Source organism: Rhineura floridana, chromosome 4 (genome assembly GCF_030035675.1).
Source record: "Rhineura floridana isolate rRhiFlo1 chromosome 4, rRhiFlo1.hap2, whole genome shotgun sequence".
In the NCBI taxonomy this organism is placed as follows: Eukaryota; Metazoa; Chordata; class Lepidosauria; order Squamata; family Rhineuridae; genus Rhineura; species Rhineura floridana.
The window spans coordinates 99770859-99789156 of NC_084483.1; the positions used below are offsets into that span (position 1 = coordinate 99770859).

The following is an 18298-nucleotide window of genomic DNA, read 5'->3' on the forward strand; positions in this document are numbered from 1 at the left end:
TTAAAGTTGACAATGAGGACATTGAACTTGTCAAGGATTATCAATACCTTGGCACAGTCATTAACCAAAATGGAGACAATAGTCAAGAAATCAGAAGAAGGCTAGGACTGGGGAGGGCAGCTATGAGAGAACTAGAAAAGGTCCTCAAATGCAAAAATGTATCACTGAACACTACAGTCATGATCATTCAGACCATGGTATTCCTGGTCTCTATGTATGGATGTGAAAGTTGGACAGTGAAAAAAGCAGATAAGAGAAAAATCAACTGATTTGAAATGTGGTGCTGGAGGAGGGCTTTGCACATACCATGGACTGCAAAAAAGACAAATAATTGGGTGTTAGAACAAATTAAACCAGAACTCTCACTAGAAGCTAAAATGATGAAACTGAGGTTATCCTATTTGGACATATGATGAGAAGACATGATTCACTAGAAAAGACAATAATGCTGGGAAAAACAGAAGGGAGTAGAAAAAGACGAAGGCCAAACAAGAGATGGCTTGATTCCATAAAGGAAGCCAGAGACCTGAAATTACAAGATCTGAACAAGGCGGTTCACTACAGATGCTCTTGGAGGTCACTGATTCATAGGGTCGCCATAAGTTGTAATTGACTTGAAGGCACATAACAACAACAAAAGGCTGCATCTGGCTCCTGGCCTGAGGCTCCCCACTCCTGGGCTATATCAAAATCTGGGCAGAGAGGCATCAGGAAGAATATTGTGCCTCTCTTAACAACTGTTATTGACAGTTAGAGGGAGACGTGATGCAAGGAATGGGACCAGGGTGCATATTTTGCCCCACCTAAAAAGTGCATGCATCTTAAGTGTGATTACATTGAGTTGAAAACCTAGCTCGCCCTAAAAACAGGCTTAGCTTGACTAATCCAATGGCATACTGGAAAAAACACAGTTCAATGCATTGCCATGACATCTTCTAGTCTGATACCTTAGGCAACTGGCTTACTAACCTATGATAAGGTTGTTTCTTCATCTGTCCTAAGGAATCAGCCTCAAGACTACTATAGCAATACTCTGAAAGATAATTAGGCCCTTTGAGTTCACTCAAAGAAGAGATGAACGTTGCAAACTTGTTGTTTAAGGATCACAAAGGACAAAACCTGTTTGCCCTTAATAGCCTTATCCTCTATGAGTTCCTTCCCTTTTGTTCACATAAAATAGATATTCTGCTCTCCCATTTAGTACTTACTGCCTCTGTCTGAATTGAATTTCCTGATGTTGCAGTTGTTGCTGACAGTGCTTCTATAAAGTTGTGTTATGGTAATTTACATGTTTTTGAACAAATCACTTGCTATTCCAATTCAATGTTTAGAGTGCACTTTAAAACGCCCATCTCTTATGTTTGAATATCTTTCAGCATGACTTTCTATAGCATACTATCTGCCCTCTTTAGGTATGGCACGGAGCTCAGTTCCATCCCTTTTTAAAGGTATTCACATTATAGTGACTGTAGTATGTGTTACCTATACACATTTTATTACTGTGAGGTAGTAGTTTTCTAGGACTGGTGCTTCTTGAGCTTTGATTTGTTCTTTTCAATGATTTTTACACTTTCGAACAATCCCCTCTGAAATGTTTCTACGGGTGTGGTGTCTGCCCCGCAGGCAGAGTGTTGATACAAATTACATCAGAGGGAGAGGTGAGACAGCAAGGCCCACTATGTCGGCCTCACTGAGACTAACTGCCATTTGGCTCCTTTTGTTCCAGGAGTGTCTCCACCAGCAGCAGTTCCACCTGGCTGCCTAAAAACAAGAGGTGAGGCAGCCAAGCCCACACCTGTCCACCTGGATGGACAGTGAGATCCCATTCCTTAGTTTGGGTGCAAAAATGGCCATTTAGCTCCTCTTTCCCAGAACCATCTCCACCAGAAGACCTTCTCATTATGACAATTATGTATATTTATGAAAGAACTGGCATCTCAATTGTCTTATTTTCCTCTTCCCTAAGCCTTTTGGGTCATGTTATTGACTGTATTTCCCATGAAATTTCACCCTATATGCATGCTTCTTTATAACCTGCAAACATTAACTACATACAATATATACATACTGCAAATGTGTTTACAGAGCCTCATCAGTGACCCTGCCTATTCAAGAGTGTCTATTAGACTGTATGCCATGATTTCAAATGGTAAAGTGCCTTGAGTGCATTGGCATAAAGGCAATATATAAAAAGTGGGTTAAAAGAAGTAAACAGCATTACATATGGCAGTGCAGCCATAAAGCAATTGGTTTGCCCACCTCCTCAGGTGTGTTATAGAAAGTCTTAGACCAAGATACTCATTTCATGCCAGAAACAAAATAATTTGAGCAGTCTGTAATCAAGTCAGTTCCCTAGTATTGCTGACAAGGAGCGAGATCGTGTGACTTTTAAGAAAACCCCTAATCTCCAGTAATACGTTAAGGTCCCTGCAATGCAAGTCAGGTAATTATGCAGAAGTACTGATTCTTCCTTTCGACTGAAGAAAGATGTTGCATACCCATCTTAGAGGAAACTGGAATAATACAGCCTTACTAGGATCAAACAATGCCCCTGAAGGCTGGAATTAAAAAACTAGATGCCTTTGAATCCACCTTTTTGAGATTGCTACTTTGTTCAATAAGAACTACATTTATATCCCTTTATAAGCTCTTCCCTGATTTTTACAAATCCATATTAGCCGCCGCTGTGATCACATCAAAGCAACCAAACAATTGATTCAATAGCTTTCCTGTCTCATTCTTCTAAAAGTGTTAAATAGGTGTGGGGTGGGGGTAGGAAATCTTGCTATGATGTCTTTTTATGACACCCCCTCCCGTTATTAAGTATTCCAATAAGATTTTACTTTACCTTAAAGATAACACTGTAAATTTTAGATAGTTTGTATACATGCGAGGAAACAAGTTGTGCTTCCCATCACTGCATTATGACCAAATGTTTAAGGTCAATATAAAGAATAAGTTAAAAAAGTAGGTTTTAATGGCTTAACACTCTTTTTAATTTGAGAAAAACTATTTTTGCAACAGAGCTTTTTAATAAAGCTATGGATTATTTTTATTTTTTAAACAGCCCTCTAACAAATGATGAGTCAGAAATAAGTTCCACTGAATTCAATGTGACTTAGCCGGTAATCCTATACATTCTACCCATAAGTAATACTACACCTCAAAACTAGAGTGCAAAAACTCGAGTTACCATCCAGTTTATGGCTACATAATGTTAGGCATACTTGAACTCCTTAAACTCAAAACATAAAGTCAGATATCCTTAAACACATTAACCCACTTGGTTTAAGTATGCTGAACTCTTTACTGGATTGTAGTGAAGAGTTTTGCTTGAATTGTGTTTTTGCTCTGACTTGGTTAAACATTTAGTAACAAAGTCTATTTTAGGACCCAAAGAATTAATCTGGATGCTCAAGACCAAATGTCCTTGAAGTATAGTGCCATTTGTAAATATGCACTGCTATATGTGGCATAGTGGTTAAGGTGTTGGACTACAACCTGGGAAACCATGGTTCGAATCCCCACACAGCCATGGGCCAGTCACTGCCTCTCAGCCTCATGAAAACTCTATTCATAGGGTCGCCATAAGTCAGAATCGACATGAAGGCAGTACATTTACATTATACAACTTGGAGGGGGGGAAAGTGGTCTTAATGCTGGGTCTGCTTTGTTTTCTCTCCTCAGATGCCTTTCACTGGTGCTCATAAGTCCTGCAAAGAGGTCTTCATCCCATAATAAAGTGTTCGCCTCTGCAGTGCTACAGCTGCAACTGTCCTTCCCTAAATTTCCAGTAGAGAGATGCTACCAGAGTAGGCGGTTGCAGTGCAGCTTAAAATTGTTCCACCAGCCCAAAGACTGTAGCCCTTTAGACAAAAACAGAAATCTAAGAAACCTTGTCACCTACATAAACATGCTTAACGGGCTTCATGAATCCAAGCTCTTGGATACTTTGCTTTGCAATACTACCACTTGCTACTTGTGTTTCTGCAGCATGATCCTTGCCATTCCTCCAGTCCCATTTATGACCTTCATGCCCTCCTAGGATTTTCTCTCTCTTTACACTAAGACAAGTCAATGGAATAGCTTGATCTGAGCTGGTACATATTTCAGATCATGGCCAACTTAGAGGGCAACCCTATGTATGGTTATTCAAAAGTGAGTCCACTGTGTTCAATTGCATGTATATCATTGTAATGTACATGAGGGCAGCTTCCCAGTAAGTGAACAGAATAGGTCAAGGCATGTTATCTGGACCTGGACTTTCAGACACTTGTGCATGAACATACCCAGAGGGAGCTCCCATTGTGAAAGCTGGTACTGTATGTAGTTAGCTGACCACTTTGGTTCAGAACAACCAGGTTTTACACATACCTGTCTGCCTAATAGAAAAGCAAGGGACACAGATTTATCCCTCCCCCTGCAAAAGTAAACCTTTAAATGTCAACAGCTTTAAGCTACTTCTATCCTGGGCGAATCCTTTAAAAATTATTTCTGCTGTTTTTTTATTTAATTCTCCCCTGATGGTTTTATGACACTTTCTGCTGTTTCTCATTTATGTGGCAGGTTTGAACTTTGCATGCAGCAACAGAACTTTGATGTGAGCTGCAACAACTTTACAGGAAAGAGTAAATTGACACCTCAGAATTATTATTTTTTAAAAACTATTTTATTTGGCTTACTTCTCAGAGTTAGCTAATTTTAATATAATCCTACTGTAAAGTATAGGTGCATTAATTGCTACTTGCCATCATGTCCCTTTTATTAAGATAGGTCCTATATTATGGGTCTGGACAGGTCTGACTGGGCTAATTTTTATAAGCAGCTTTTTCAGGCTGGTTTCTACGGAAACTGACCATTGTGTAAAGTACTGCTGCCATCTCTCCCATAGTACATCTACTCCTCACTTGCATATCACATTTCATTTTCTTTTATACATATTATTAACTGAGAAACACGAGGTCAGGTCCATTTTAATGTTAAATCTTAGCAAGCCATTCCTTTGGTGTAGTGGGCCCAAGCCTATGGAACTCCCTCCCAACTGAGATTAGACAAGCAACCACTTTGTTGAACTTGAGGCACATGAATTAGACTTTTTTGTTCCAGCAGACATTTTAAGCTAGTGTTTGATTTTATGATTATTGTATTGTTTTATTCTTTCTTTTTCTGTATGGTTTTATTTTATGTACACTACTTAGAAATGCAAAATATTAAGCTGTATATAACTGCCACAAATAAATAAATAACTTGGACAAGCTGGTTCTGAACTACATAAGCCCAGGGTAGCCAGGGTTGCTGAACTCCAACTCTCATCAGCTCCAGCCAGCATGGCCAATAGTCATGGATGATGGGACATGTAGTCCCACAACATCTGGAGGGCACCACGTCGGCTACCCCCAACATAAGATTAGTAGTCTATTAAGAAGAACTAAGGTGGTGCTCCCAAGTCAGGGCTCTGCATAAATCATGATTCTGTAGGAATACAGAATGTGGTAGTGGTATTTAGTACAGAACGCAACTTCCTCAGCTTCTGAGCTACCTTTCTTTCCTTTTCTTTTTCTAAATGGAAGTTTCTTGTCCTCATGATCACAAAGGTATGTATGAAAGAGAGTGAGCAATGCTTGGTCAATCTCAAAATAAAAAGAAAGAAAAGGAAAAAGAAGCATGACTAGAAGAAGCATACTATATTACATAAATTAGTAAACATTGCAAATTAAATTATGCAAAGTAAGAAAAAAGAAAATTTATTAGATTTGCATATGTTATATTGGACATATTATTCAGTATTTCTGAGCACAGAACTGGTTTGCCTAGACATATGAGTTTGCTATTGTATGCCTGTGCGCGCGCGCTCCCATAGCATATATACAGGGAGGTCCCGTTGCTTTAATGCTTCTTATCAAAACTGGGAAAGCACATAGCAGCTAGTAGATTTCAAAGCCAAGGGGCCTACTCTGATCCTGTCTAAAACAATAATGTACAGTAATAATGCATATGATTTATGGAGTAAGTTGCTATAGGATGTGGAAATGGACAGTGGCTTTAAAAGGGAACTAGAAAATTTAATTTATATAAATAAATATTTATAAAAATATGTGTTTGAAATTATACCTCACTTTTCTTTATAAAATAAACTTGAAATGGTTTACAAAAAACATAAAATACATAAAACACAATAAAAAGTCCAAAATACAATTTAAAAAAGACCAAATTACTGTAATCAATTTTACACAACAAAATTAAGATCCTGAAGTCAGCATAAAAACAGGGAGACAGAACTTTAACCCACACTAAAAAGCCAAACAAACAAAAAATGTCTTAGCCTTAGTTAAAAGAGAGAGGAACAATCAGATCTCTCTAGGGAGGGCATTCACAATTTTGGTGCCGCAGTAGAAAAGATCCTGTCTTGCATCCCAACCATTTCTCCTTCTGACAATAGTGAGATACAGAATCTCTGATCTTGAGTGCAGTCAATGGACTCCTAACTGAGCAGAGCAGAGGGAACTATGTCAGCTGGTCCAGAGGAGATACAAGCGAGCCAGCTCTCAGAGAGCGAGTAAACAGGGAGAGCTAACAAGAGTTTGGCACAGAGTGCTTATCAATGGTTCTTTCTCAAACTGGAGAGAGGTAACGAGTGGGGTACCACAGGGATCAGTCCTGGGTCCAGTGCTCTTCAACATTTTTGTTAATGACTTGGATGAGGAGGTGCAGGGAATGCTTATCAAATATGCAGATAATACAAATTTGAGAAGGATAGCTAATACCTTGGAAGACAGAAACAAAATTAAAATGGATCTTGATAGGCTGGAGCACTGGGCTGGAAACAACTGAATGCAATTTAACGGGGATAAGTGCAATGTTTTATGCCTAGGAAAAAGAAACCAAATGCACAGTTATAAGATGGGGAATACTTGGCTCAGCAATATTACATGCAAGAAGGATCTTGGGATTGTTGTTGATCACAAGTTGAATATGAGCCCACAGTGCAATGTGGCTGCAAAAAAGGCAAATGCTATATTAGGCTGCATTAACAAAAGTATAGTTTCCAAATCACGTGAAGTATTGGTTCCCCTCTATTCGACACTGGTTAGGCCTCATCTTGAGTACTGCGTCCAGTTCTGAACACCCCACTTTAAGGAGGATGCAGACAAACTGCAACAGATTCAGAGGGCAACGAGGATGATTAGGGGACTGGAAACAAAGCCCTATGAGAAGAGACTGAAAGAACTGGGCACGTTTAGCCTTGAGAAGAGAAGATTGAAGGGAGACATGATAGCACTCTTCCAAGTACTTGAAAGATTGCCACACAAAGGAGGGCCAGGATCTCTTCGATTGTCCCAGAGTGCAGAATCAAATTACAGGAAGCTAGATTTCTGCTGGATATCAGGAAAAACCTCCTAACTGTTAGAGCAGTACAACAATATAACCAATGACCTAGGGAGATGGTGGGCTCTCCAACACTGGAGGCATTGAAGAGGCAGCTGGACAGCCACCTGTCGGGTATGCTTTAATTTGGATTCCTACGTTGACCAGGGGGTTGGACTCGATGGCCTTATAGGCCCCTTCCAACTGTATGATTCTATGACAGCTTGTATGGAAGAAGGCAATCCTTCAGATATCCTTGTCCTAGACCATTAAGGGCAGCCTTAGCTGACCTTGTGCCATCCAAATGTTTTGGACTACAACTCCATGTGCTGACTGGGGCTGATGTAGTTGTAGTCCAAAACAGCTGGAGGGCTCAACATTGGCAAAGGCTGAGTTAGGGCTTTATAAGTAAGAACCTGTATTTCAAATTCTGCCAAGAAGCCACTGCTATAAGTGCATCATTCTCTCTTAGGTATGATGATTATATGAAACTTCCATGTTCAGGGGAAGAATACTACAAAATATTAGTTACTGGTAGACAACAACATAGAAAAGCTATTGACTTCATGCCCTTCTTGTAAGCTTTTTGCAGGCATTGATTGGTCATTGTGAGAAAAAGGATGCTGGACTAGATGTACCCATCATCCGCTCTGCACCAATTTCTTTCTCTCTTCGCCTGGTACAAAAAATCTTGTGGAAAACCAAACCCTAAATGGCTTTTTAAAAGAGGAGTGAGCAGGCCTGGTGCTAGTGGGCAGCCAGGCTGGGCACTGGCTGAGGGCCCCTGCAGCTGAGAGGGGCCCTGCTGCTGGGGTTGGGTGAGTGTAGCTCCCCCTCCACCATCCATGCCAGCACTGGGTCACAGAGCATGCACCTCATGACTCAGTCACGGAGTTGGAGCCACCTTCCAGGCAGTAACCCCACCACCGCTGGCATGGGCTGGCCACACCACTTCCCGTATCACACTAGCACCACTGCCACCACTGGGGGCTTAAATAGGTGGGGCTGCATCAGTGTGCTGTGTGCATGCTTGCCATCTTGGGTGATTGCAGGCATCTGCACAAAGTGCTCTAATGTGCTGGCACAGCTGGGCCTGTTTAAGCCCACTGCAGCGATGGTAGTGCTTCCACAGCATCACCACTGCTGCCTTTGAGGGCCTGCTGAACTCTGACGCTGGCCCTGGGATTGAGCATGCTCAGTGGCCATCGAATGCTGATTTAGCTACCAGGGATCCACAAAATACCTTTAATGTAGCTTTGTTACAGAGCAATCACATTTTTTAATGTCAGGGAAGAATGTGCTTAAAATCTGAAGTGAAGTAGAAAGCACACAAATCATACATTTAAAACGTATTTAAAACACATGGCTTCCCCCAAATAATTATAATAACTGTAGTTTTTCCCCACAGTGCTACAATTCTTAGCACCCTTAACAAATTATAGTTCCCAGGATTCTTTGAGCACAGCAATGTGCATTAAATGGATGATGTGGATATAGATGTTTCAGATGGTTGCGAGGCAGATGGAAACCAAGATATGAATAGGAGTGGGGTCAAGGGAGAAGATTATAGGAGTCAGAGAAACAAATAGTCATTTTGGAGTTAGGAAGTATGGGAGAGAAGAGATAAAAGGGAAGAGGAGAATGTTGGAAAGAATTATGACCTTTTGTGGGGATTTTCAATTGTTAGTTGTGGAATAACACCTTTCTTAAAGCAATACATTCTTGGATCCATGCAATCTTTGCTACCATAGGACTGAAGCTCTGCTGATAAATTATATTTTACATTTTTTTTCCTATTTACTGAACTAAGCAACAAACTCAATAATCATCTGCAGTTTATTTATTTCTTCTGGAAAATTTATTTGACACATGTACAAGTAATAATTTAATTCAATGAACTGTGCAGCCTGCTTTTATGACTCCAGCCCTTAAGAAAATATTAATGACATAATATGAACTTTTAAAAATTAATTTCAGAACGGCTTATATTTTAAAAAAAGCAAAATATTTTAAATAACCAGAAACAGGCAACTTTTAAACTCTCTCCACAAACCAGTTACTTCTTTGTATTTTATGTTTTTTGCACTAAGCTGAAACTAGAACAATTCTAATCTTTACATTAGCTGAATATATTTTAATAAACACATATTTTATTCTTGTACCTATGGGTCTTAATTCCAATATTCTGGAGTCTGATATTTGTCTGCAATGTGGACAGCATTAACCTGAACAATATTTCTAATTATCGTTCTGTCCCCAGAGGTCTTTTGTGGCTGCTCCTTAGTTTTACCTCCTTATACCTGCCTCTTTTTCTTTTTGTTGTTGATTGTTTAATTTTTGTTTTTTTGAAAATGCTGTAAGCTATCCTGAGTGCAACAAATGACAGACAGGACATAATATGTAACTATTAAATACATTTTGCTGGAAATAATATCATTGTACAAGGACAAAACAAAAGGTTAAAATCCTCATCAGTATTCTGTCACTCATTGACCTGTTCGAAACTGGCGAGACATTACACAATTCACTTGTTATTAATACCCATTTGTATGTTTCATGTATATGAGTCTATGCAAGATTCATAATGGTAGCAGAAGTATTTTTAGGTCCTGATAGGAAGCTGTGTGCACAATGGGCAAATATATATCAGTGGTTACCAATGGACAATATGAAATGAGCACTATTTTTCCAGTATCAGACATATTGTTGAGGGTCTATGAAATGCTAAAATCCAACACCCCACTGCTGTTTGAAGACTTGCAAGCTGACAGCATATCAGTAACCGATATTCACATCATCATACTCAATATGCAGTGGAGGCTGGTCCATTAGGGTGAATGGAGCATTGCCCCACCAACCTCTGGCCAGCCCCAAACTGCCTGCCATCTTATTCACAACCAGTCAAGGGGTCGGTCTACCCGTCATTGGTTCTGGCTCCACCTGTTCCTGGTCTCCCTGCCTTTTGTCCTACCAGTCCCAATGGGCACTAGTCACCACTGTCAACTTGACATCAGCATCCATCCCTATAGCCAGTTTTCCATGTTAGTTAGGAAGCCACATTTCTAAATGGGGCTTTCTTCTATTTTAGTTTTTGGTGGTCCACAGCACTGGCCAATTGTTTAGCCCCTCACACTGGCAGAGGAGGATGAGAAGCATGTGGGAAGGGAAAGGCAGTGGCCTTTCCTCTCATTCCTTTCATACAGAGGTAGTATAAACTTACATAAAGGGCTACATAAAAGTCATCGAGTTAACAAAATTATAGTATTCACTAAAAATGGACACAAGTCATACACACCATACTTTTGAAGCACATGGCTTCCCCCAAAGAATCCTGGAAACTGTAGTTTGTAGCCCTTTGAAGGATCAACTACAGTTTACAGGATTCTTTGGAGGAAACCAAGTACTTTAAACATATAGCGTGGATGGGACCACAGAGGTTGAAGTTGAGAAGCATCTTTCTTTTTCATGCCACATAGACATTGCTGAAATATGGACTTTAGATGTACCATGTTTGTGAACTTGATTTCTTCCAAATGATTTCTTCCAGTCCTTAAAACCTCTTAAAGACAAGACTTCTTGCTTTGACCTATTTGGCTGGACATTTTGACAAACATAGCAGAAATGCATCACAACGATGCAGAAACCTGCACCAGCTGATGAGGAGTACTATTCTCGTTCTGCAACTATTTCTAGCCAGAAACTGCAGCTCTAGCTGTTCTTCAGGTATAAGTGAAGTTTAATCTCTCACCCTTTTTTGAGAGATTACCAGGAATATTAAACTTAAAAGTTTTGTTTTCACTATAGTTACAGTCCACTCTCACCTGTATGCTATTCCTGTGTTCTGATTCTTCACAAACTAAACTATTCAGAGAGCCAACGTGTTGTAGTGGTTAGAGTACTGGACTAGGACCTGAAGACTAGGGTTCAAATCTGCACTCAGCCATGAAGCTCACTGGGTGACCTTGGGCCAATAACTGTCTCTTAGACTAAACTGCCTCACAGTGTTGTTGTGAGGGACAATGGGGAAGAGAAAAATCATGTGCACACCTTGAGCTTCTTGGAAGAAAGGTATTATATAAATGTAAAAATAAATAAGCAAAGCTCTTGAGCTTTGCTTTTGACGTTGGGCCATCTCATTTTCAGATTCCACATGAATAACAAACTTGTCCATACTACAGCTTTAACAGTTTGTGGAAGGACTGTGAAGAAAAAATGGGTCTTAATTCTTTGAAGAACCATCTTCTAGTTGTGTTCCCAGCTTCCCTTTAGATTTTTCCTTCCTGACAGACAACCAAGGGGATACTTTTTAATTGGTTTCCACGTCAACCCAGCAATTGGAAACTGATTGGGGAAAGCAATTGGATTTTTTTTTACTGGTTGCTAGATAGATTTTTTTCAGCCCAGAAACCCTTTAAAGTCCTCATGCTGCTGTACAAACATTTTATTTTATTTATTTCTGCTTTTGTATTCTGCTTTTCAGAAAATAATAATAATATTGTTATGAGTTTGGGGTTGGAATGAATGATCCCTGTGGATCCCCTTCCAACCTCTGATTTGGAATCCTGTGTCTTGGAATGAGGAACTCGCTCTGCTGGTCAGATGAGTCTCTTTTGTTAAACTAATAGAGTGGCCAGGTAGGATAATGGGTCTATCAGTTGCCCAGCAACTGGTGAATGGGCCAGGAAGATCTTTTTGTCATTGAAACTCTTCAGGAGAGCCTTCCCCCCTCCTCCTGGCTGCTAGGAGAGGCTTGTGTTTTCAGTCGTGAGCAAGAATTGCTGGGAACTGGAGGCAGGCAGCGAGACTGGCTCTCTGTACCATGGCATTTGGGGTGCCTCCTGTAATACTGATGGGAAAGCTGGATATTGGACTGCTGATGCCTTGAACCCTTCCATCCTAAGCTCAGGTTGGAATGTGTGTAAATAAATAAACCATATTTCATAAAGACACCACAGTCTCCGCTGACCTTCTTCCCAAAGGAAACCAAACCCTGGATGAGCACAGGGACCCCTGAGATCTCACCGCTCAGAGATTGGGGAGGTGCGCAATACTGGTATCATGGCAGTTAACATCAAATCAACACATATCAAAAGCAATCACAAAGAAATGGCTTAAAAGCCAGCAATAAAAAAAACTCAGAGGAAAATTAGAAATAGGTCTGCATACAGCCTATGTGGCAAGTCAGCTAACTAGTTACATAGCAGTGTTTCTAGTCCTCTGGGGCTCTGTTTTCTAATCCTTTGCTATTAAGTGTCCCAGATTTTTTTTCTTTTTGCCACTATGATTATGAATAATTCTTCCATACCAACAGTGTGTTGAGTGTGGCTCACAACATAAATGCGGTATTGTCTTTGCTTATGTGTAGTATACAACTGAATGGCCCTAGAAAGGTGTGGGAAAATGGCACAGTATGTATGCAGCTTGGTGAATGAAAGAAGGTGGAGAGCGAAGTGGCTCAGTAAACAAATACAAAAAATGATACTGCTATGAAAATGTCAAAAGGGTGCCATAGAGAAGCACATCTCCACTGCATAGGTCATCAGGTTTTCTCACTGATTCATACATGCATGAGCATGTACCCAAGCACCTGATGCTGAAGTTAAGAGTATCAAATCATGATCTGCAAATGATCTGCAAATTTGAGATTTAGATAATGGCTGGTTTTCAAACATGGCTAACCAGCCAATGTGTTTTTTTCTTGTTTGGCACTATGTCCATGTGTATGCATCTATGAAACCATCGTAAAGTTGTTGCTTTTGCTTAGCAAGTCTAGAGATATCTATGATTTTGTGAGCAAACCATTGCTTTTTTCATGCATGTGAAAGCACATGATGACCATCTAGAAAGGCCCAATTTAAGAATGAGACACTTTTTACAAACCCTGCTTCTACATGTTCAGAGCAGAAGTAATTGGAATTATTTAAATAAATGGCTCTGGGCACCTCTAAATTTCTCTAGGGAAAGATTACACATTTAACTCCTCTGCCACTAGTTAAATTAAGCCAGCACAAGATTAAATTTACTTGCCCATAAAAAAATTATATTGGTATTTTAAAAAGACATTTTTTTGCAATGTAAAGAAGAGATATTCAGACTTGTATCCTAATGTCTGCAAAATTAATGAGCATATTACATGCTTAGTTTACTAAACATCAGTATTTACTAAAATATTGTAGGAGAGAATATCCAGTGGAATTTCAATTTATTTTAATCGTATTTACAAGTTATTATTTATGAGAAGGCTCTTTTAATACCGTCCTCTTCCTCCTCTCTATTTTCCACAAAGATATAATGGAGCTCAGGCTAGAGCAATGGGTAGTGGATCATCCCATATGCCCATGTATGTGTGGGCAAAAAATATATGACGATCCAGTAGTAGATGTCTTGGTGATTTGCAGGGTAGATTGGCAATGGTTTCTGACTCCCAAGTGTGTAACAGTAAAAACAACATGACCTTTTTTAACCAAGTGTAATTTGTGTGTGTGCGAGAGAGAGAGAGAGAGAGAGAGAGATGACTGTGAGCTCAGCTCAGTTCTGATATTGAAAACAAATTCCTGGGCTCAGAATGTGTGCAGAGGCATCCTTGCTCCTTAATTCTAACTCTGTGGTTTTTGCACCTGGTTCTGCTCAGTAGAGTTTAGGGTTCTAGTAAAAAAAAGAGAGAGAGAGAGAGAGAGAGAGAGAGTAGAGCTGATAAGCTTAAAGCCTGCACACCCAATTGTAAATAATGGAATGGAGGCAGTGGGGAAAAAAAACCTTAACTGTGTTTCACAACTGAAAGTAATACACATGGTTGTTAACAGCTCCCCCCATGTAAATTCACTAAATCCAGGGATTAAAATTACCTAGTTGCATGGAATCTGTGGAAGCGATTATACTGGGAAGCTCTTGCTGTCCCCCCCCCCTTATTTTGCGCTGCTGTCCAGTGCTCTACATGAGAAGACAACACAAACCCCAACATATACTATTAAGCTTTAACCTGTATTTTAAAACTAGATCATATCTTTGTTAAGACTGACAATTGTTCATCTGCTGAACTTCAACAGAACTATTGCTCTTGTACTGAACATACTACCACATTGTATGGTCAGTGTTTGTGGTAACTTAGGCAAACGTGGACTTCCTATAAGACAGAAGGGTGAGAAATTAAATCACAAATATATTTTTGGAGGCCTTTCTTTAATTTAATGTGGTTTTGTGGTATTCTAAGTAGAGCATTCTCTAAAATGGTATAGTCAAGAATGAAGAGTATTTACTAAAATACAACCACGTGAAAGGAACAGGGCATGTTGGTGTACTACCAGTAAGTCATACAGTATATCATTCAGTTCCATTCAGAAAGCACTCCTGGATCCATAGACTCTTCTCTTTTAAGTCTATTTATCTCCAGGTTTCTACTCTGCTACACAGATAAGGATAATTATAGTTGAAGAGCAACCATTCTCCAGGTGCTCTCACCATTATGATAAATATAGAAAACCAAAAGGCATGTCAGAGCCAAGTCACACCCACACCCATTACAGCAATGGTGAACTGATGAAGATGTTATAATACCGAAGAGGTTCCAGCCTTTTCCCCATCCAACTGGTCCCTTATTTAAAGGGTGTGCATGGAAGCATCGGCACAGTTGAAGCAACAAAAGTGTAAGTGGAATTACTGCTTCCCCTTAACCAATTTGATGTGGCCCTCTGCAGGTCTACTCCTACTTTCAGTTGTGCCTGCAAAAGTGTAGATAGAATCACCCCTTTCCTCCAAATTGGTGAGCCATGAGGGCTTGGGACACCCCAGTAGATCTGCACTCCTCCCCACCCCTAAGTTAGGATTGCTCTGCCTAATAGCTTATGTATGGAGGGCGTCTATGTCAAAAGCCCATCCTGCACTCTGTTTGATCCTTATTTGAAGCATATTCATATATAAAAACTTTTATGTTCTCATTATTACTTTCTGCTATAGCGGAACCTGCTAACAATGACTTGCCATTCTCTCACGGTGCTCAGCTCCTGGATGTTAAAATACTTTCCACAGACAGAGCTAAAACTATAGTCACTACAATACTCAGAAGGAATTTTCTAGAACAAACCTCACCTTCATCATAAAAACCAGACTGGATTTGCAGAATCCGAGGAAGAGAGTTTGGATCCATGGAATGGATGAAATCCTTCAAGCTGGAGGCCATGGTCTGTGCAGCAACAGGGAAAATTAGTGTTTAAACAGAAATGCCTGATACGAGGGTCTCCGTTACCTCTTCTTGCACATAAAAGCCAAGTATACAAAAACTGAAAGCTTTCTGTTGAAAGGGAGAACTGCTTGAGCCTTTTGATGGTGAAGACTACTTCCTCTGACTTCACTTTGGATTGGTGGAAGACTGACATAGGAAGCTAAGAGAAATGCACAGAAGCACCTGGGTGTGTACTACCTTGTGCCAATTTATGCTACAGGAAATATAATTTATATTGGTGTATACTAAAGGAAGTGGTGATTGAGGGAACTTCTTAATTAGGATATGGTTTGCTACTTAATGCACCTGCATCGATGCACACACAAAACGATCTTGTCTTAAACCTTTGATAGTTAGACACTGAACTTCTGGAACATAAAAAAGTACCAGTTTTTCTTTTTAAGGAAGCCACAAACTGTCTTTAAATGGATAAAATGAAACTGGCTCATGTTTTCCTGCTGCTGTTTTGAAGAACCCGTATCAAGGAAGGGAGCCAGTTTAAAGGGAAGATGCCATCTTTAACTTGCAGTGACTAGTCAAAAGTAGCAAGAATGTTTATTTACACACTGGATAGCTGATACTGGGTGTGCTGGCTGGGGCTGATGAGAGTTGTAATCCAAAACTTCTGGAAGGCACTAGGTTGGAAAAGGCTGGGATAAAGGTTTTAGTCCAGCCCTTTCCTTGCTGTGCTCATTTTCTGTTTTTAGGGAAGTTTTAACATAGTAGCCAAGATGGTGCTTGACTACTGCTCATGCTGACTGGGGCTCATGGGAGTTTTACTCCAACAACATCTTGAGAGCAACATATTGGCAACCTTTGACATAGGGGGGATTATTCAAAAATACGATCTCCCAACTGTAGTTTGAAATGAAGCTTACTGGATCAGGCCAGTGGCCCATCTAGTCCAGCATCCTGTTCTCACAGTGGCTACCCAGATGCCCGTAAGAAGCCCATAAGCAGAACCTGAGTACACAGTCCCCTCCTGCAGCTTCTGGTAACTGCTTTTTCCTTTTTAAAGTAAGCCTTATAGTGCGGCACATATGACATGTGTGTGAACAGTACAGTTTGTTGATTTCTTACCCTCGGGTAACAGTCCAGAATCACCTGGGACTGTCAGGATTGGCTGTTGAAAACCCCCCACATCTGATTCACAGCTGTGCAGAGAAAAGTATGAATTGCTGCCCGTCCACTGGACATGCATTAGGTTAGACCAAACAGCATATGCTCATCCTAATCAACAAGTGCTGCCCGCTCCTTCCTTCTAGTTTTTTTCTTATGGGGAGAGGGAGGAGACAGACTCGCCACTGATGTGGTGGTGGGGGGTGCAGGGTATGTTTTTCAAGTGGAGAATGGGGTTCTTTCTAAATTTGTCCTGAAGAGGTTTGTATCCCCCTAATGTTGGAGGAAAAGGAAATGCTCCAACCTTTTCCTCCTGCTAAGCAACTGTGTAACAGGATGAAGAATCTTCTCCCTCCTTCAAACCAATACAAACGGTTTTTGTTTCTTTTCTATGGCAAAAGCTGAGATATAAGTATTTACTATATTTTTTTTCATTTTTCAGCCTTGCTTATTTAAAAACACACACACAATGTCTCCTGCCCCAGTTAAGCATCTTTACTCAAAAGTAAGCTGAGCTCTGTTAAATGAGGCTTACTCCTGGAGAGTAAACTTGCATTGGCATACAGCCTCTCTTATCCTGTCAGAGACTGTAGTCTCTTGACAACTGTTTGCTTAGCAAGAGGGAGGGAGGTTTTTTTAAAAAAAAACTGAGGAAAAATTGAAAGCTAGGGTTCAGGGAAAGGTTGAATCTGCAACAGTGTAATCATTATGCTTATGTGTTAGCTATACATGCTTGTCCAAATAAGTCCTTGGTTTAAAAATAAAAGTTTTTCTCTTTGCTTTACATTACTGCCTGGATGACTTGAATGTGGGAGGAGTGATGAGTTACAAGTAATATTGGAATCCATATAGGATTGATCACAGACATCAATAGACATTGGGGCATACACTCTCCACATTTGTTTTACCTCTCCTATTTTAGAGCAGTCACCTCATGGGCTGTCAGTAACTTTAAAAGGGTTAAGAAAAGGCAGGTGAGGTGGGACAGCCAGTTCCACTAAGGGGAGAATTGAACTAGGGGAGTGGACCTGTTTTTCCTCATCTGTGGTTTTAAGAGGGCTGTCACACGTGGTATACAAACTTTGCTTCACAATAGGTGCATAGCCGGTTGCTGTTGTTGAAGTAAAGAAAAGCATTTCCATCTAGGTTCAAAAGGCATGGGATTTTCTTTTATGATAGAGAAGTATGTGACTTCTCTATCATAGTCATGATGCTTTATTTGTATGCCACCCTTCTATAGCAGTCTATGCTCAACTGAACTGAACGCTGCTTAGTGCACTGTTTGATTTATTGAGGAGCAGTCTTGCATAAGGTACTTTATTTGGTTCTGCTTGTGACAGGTTTGTATTTGGAATTGTGGCCCATGCCCATTAGGGTTTCATTTGTCCCTGTTTTCGTCTGTAAAATGTTAGAGGGCATGAATAGTACTCAGAACAAGAAGACTAATGATCTATCAAGAACCTATCCCCTTTCCCACTGAAAATGAAAACAGGCTCTAAATAAATGTTTCAGTATACTGATGTATACAGAAAGTAATTTAGTAGAATTACAGGACATGTTTTCAGACTAGAGTAGAGACATAGCCTGTCAGGAAAG

The 18298-nt window shown here is 40.1% G+C and overlaps 1 protein-coding gene across 1 annotated transcript in view; it reads right to left on the reverse strand.

Annotated features, from left to right (window-relative positions):
• Window positions 1-15541, reverse strand: part of THEMIS (thymocyte selection associated) — an 86579-nt gene extending 71038 nt beyond the window's left edge. The window contains exon 1 of the mRNA XM_061623799.1: window positions 15451-15541. Coding sequence (XP_061479783.1) covers window positions 15451-15541 — 91 coding nt within the window. The remainder of the gene's footprint in view (window positions 1-15450) is intronic.
• Between the last annotated feature and the right edge of the window lie 2757 nt (window positions 15542-18298).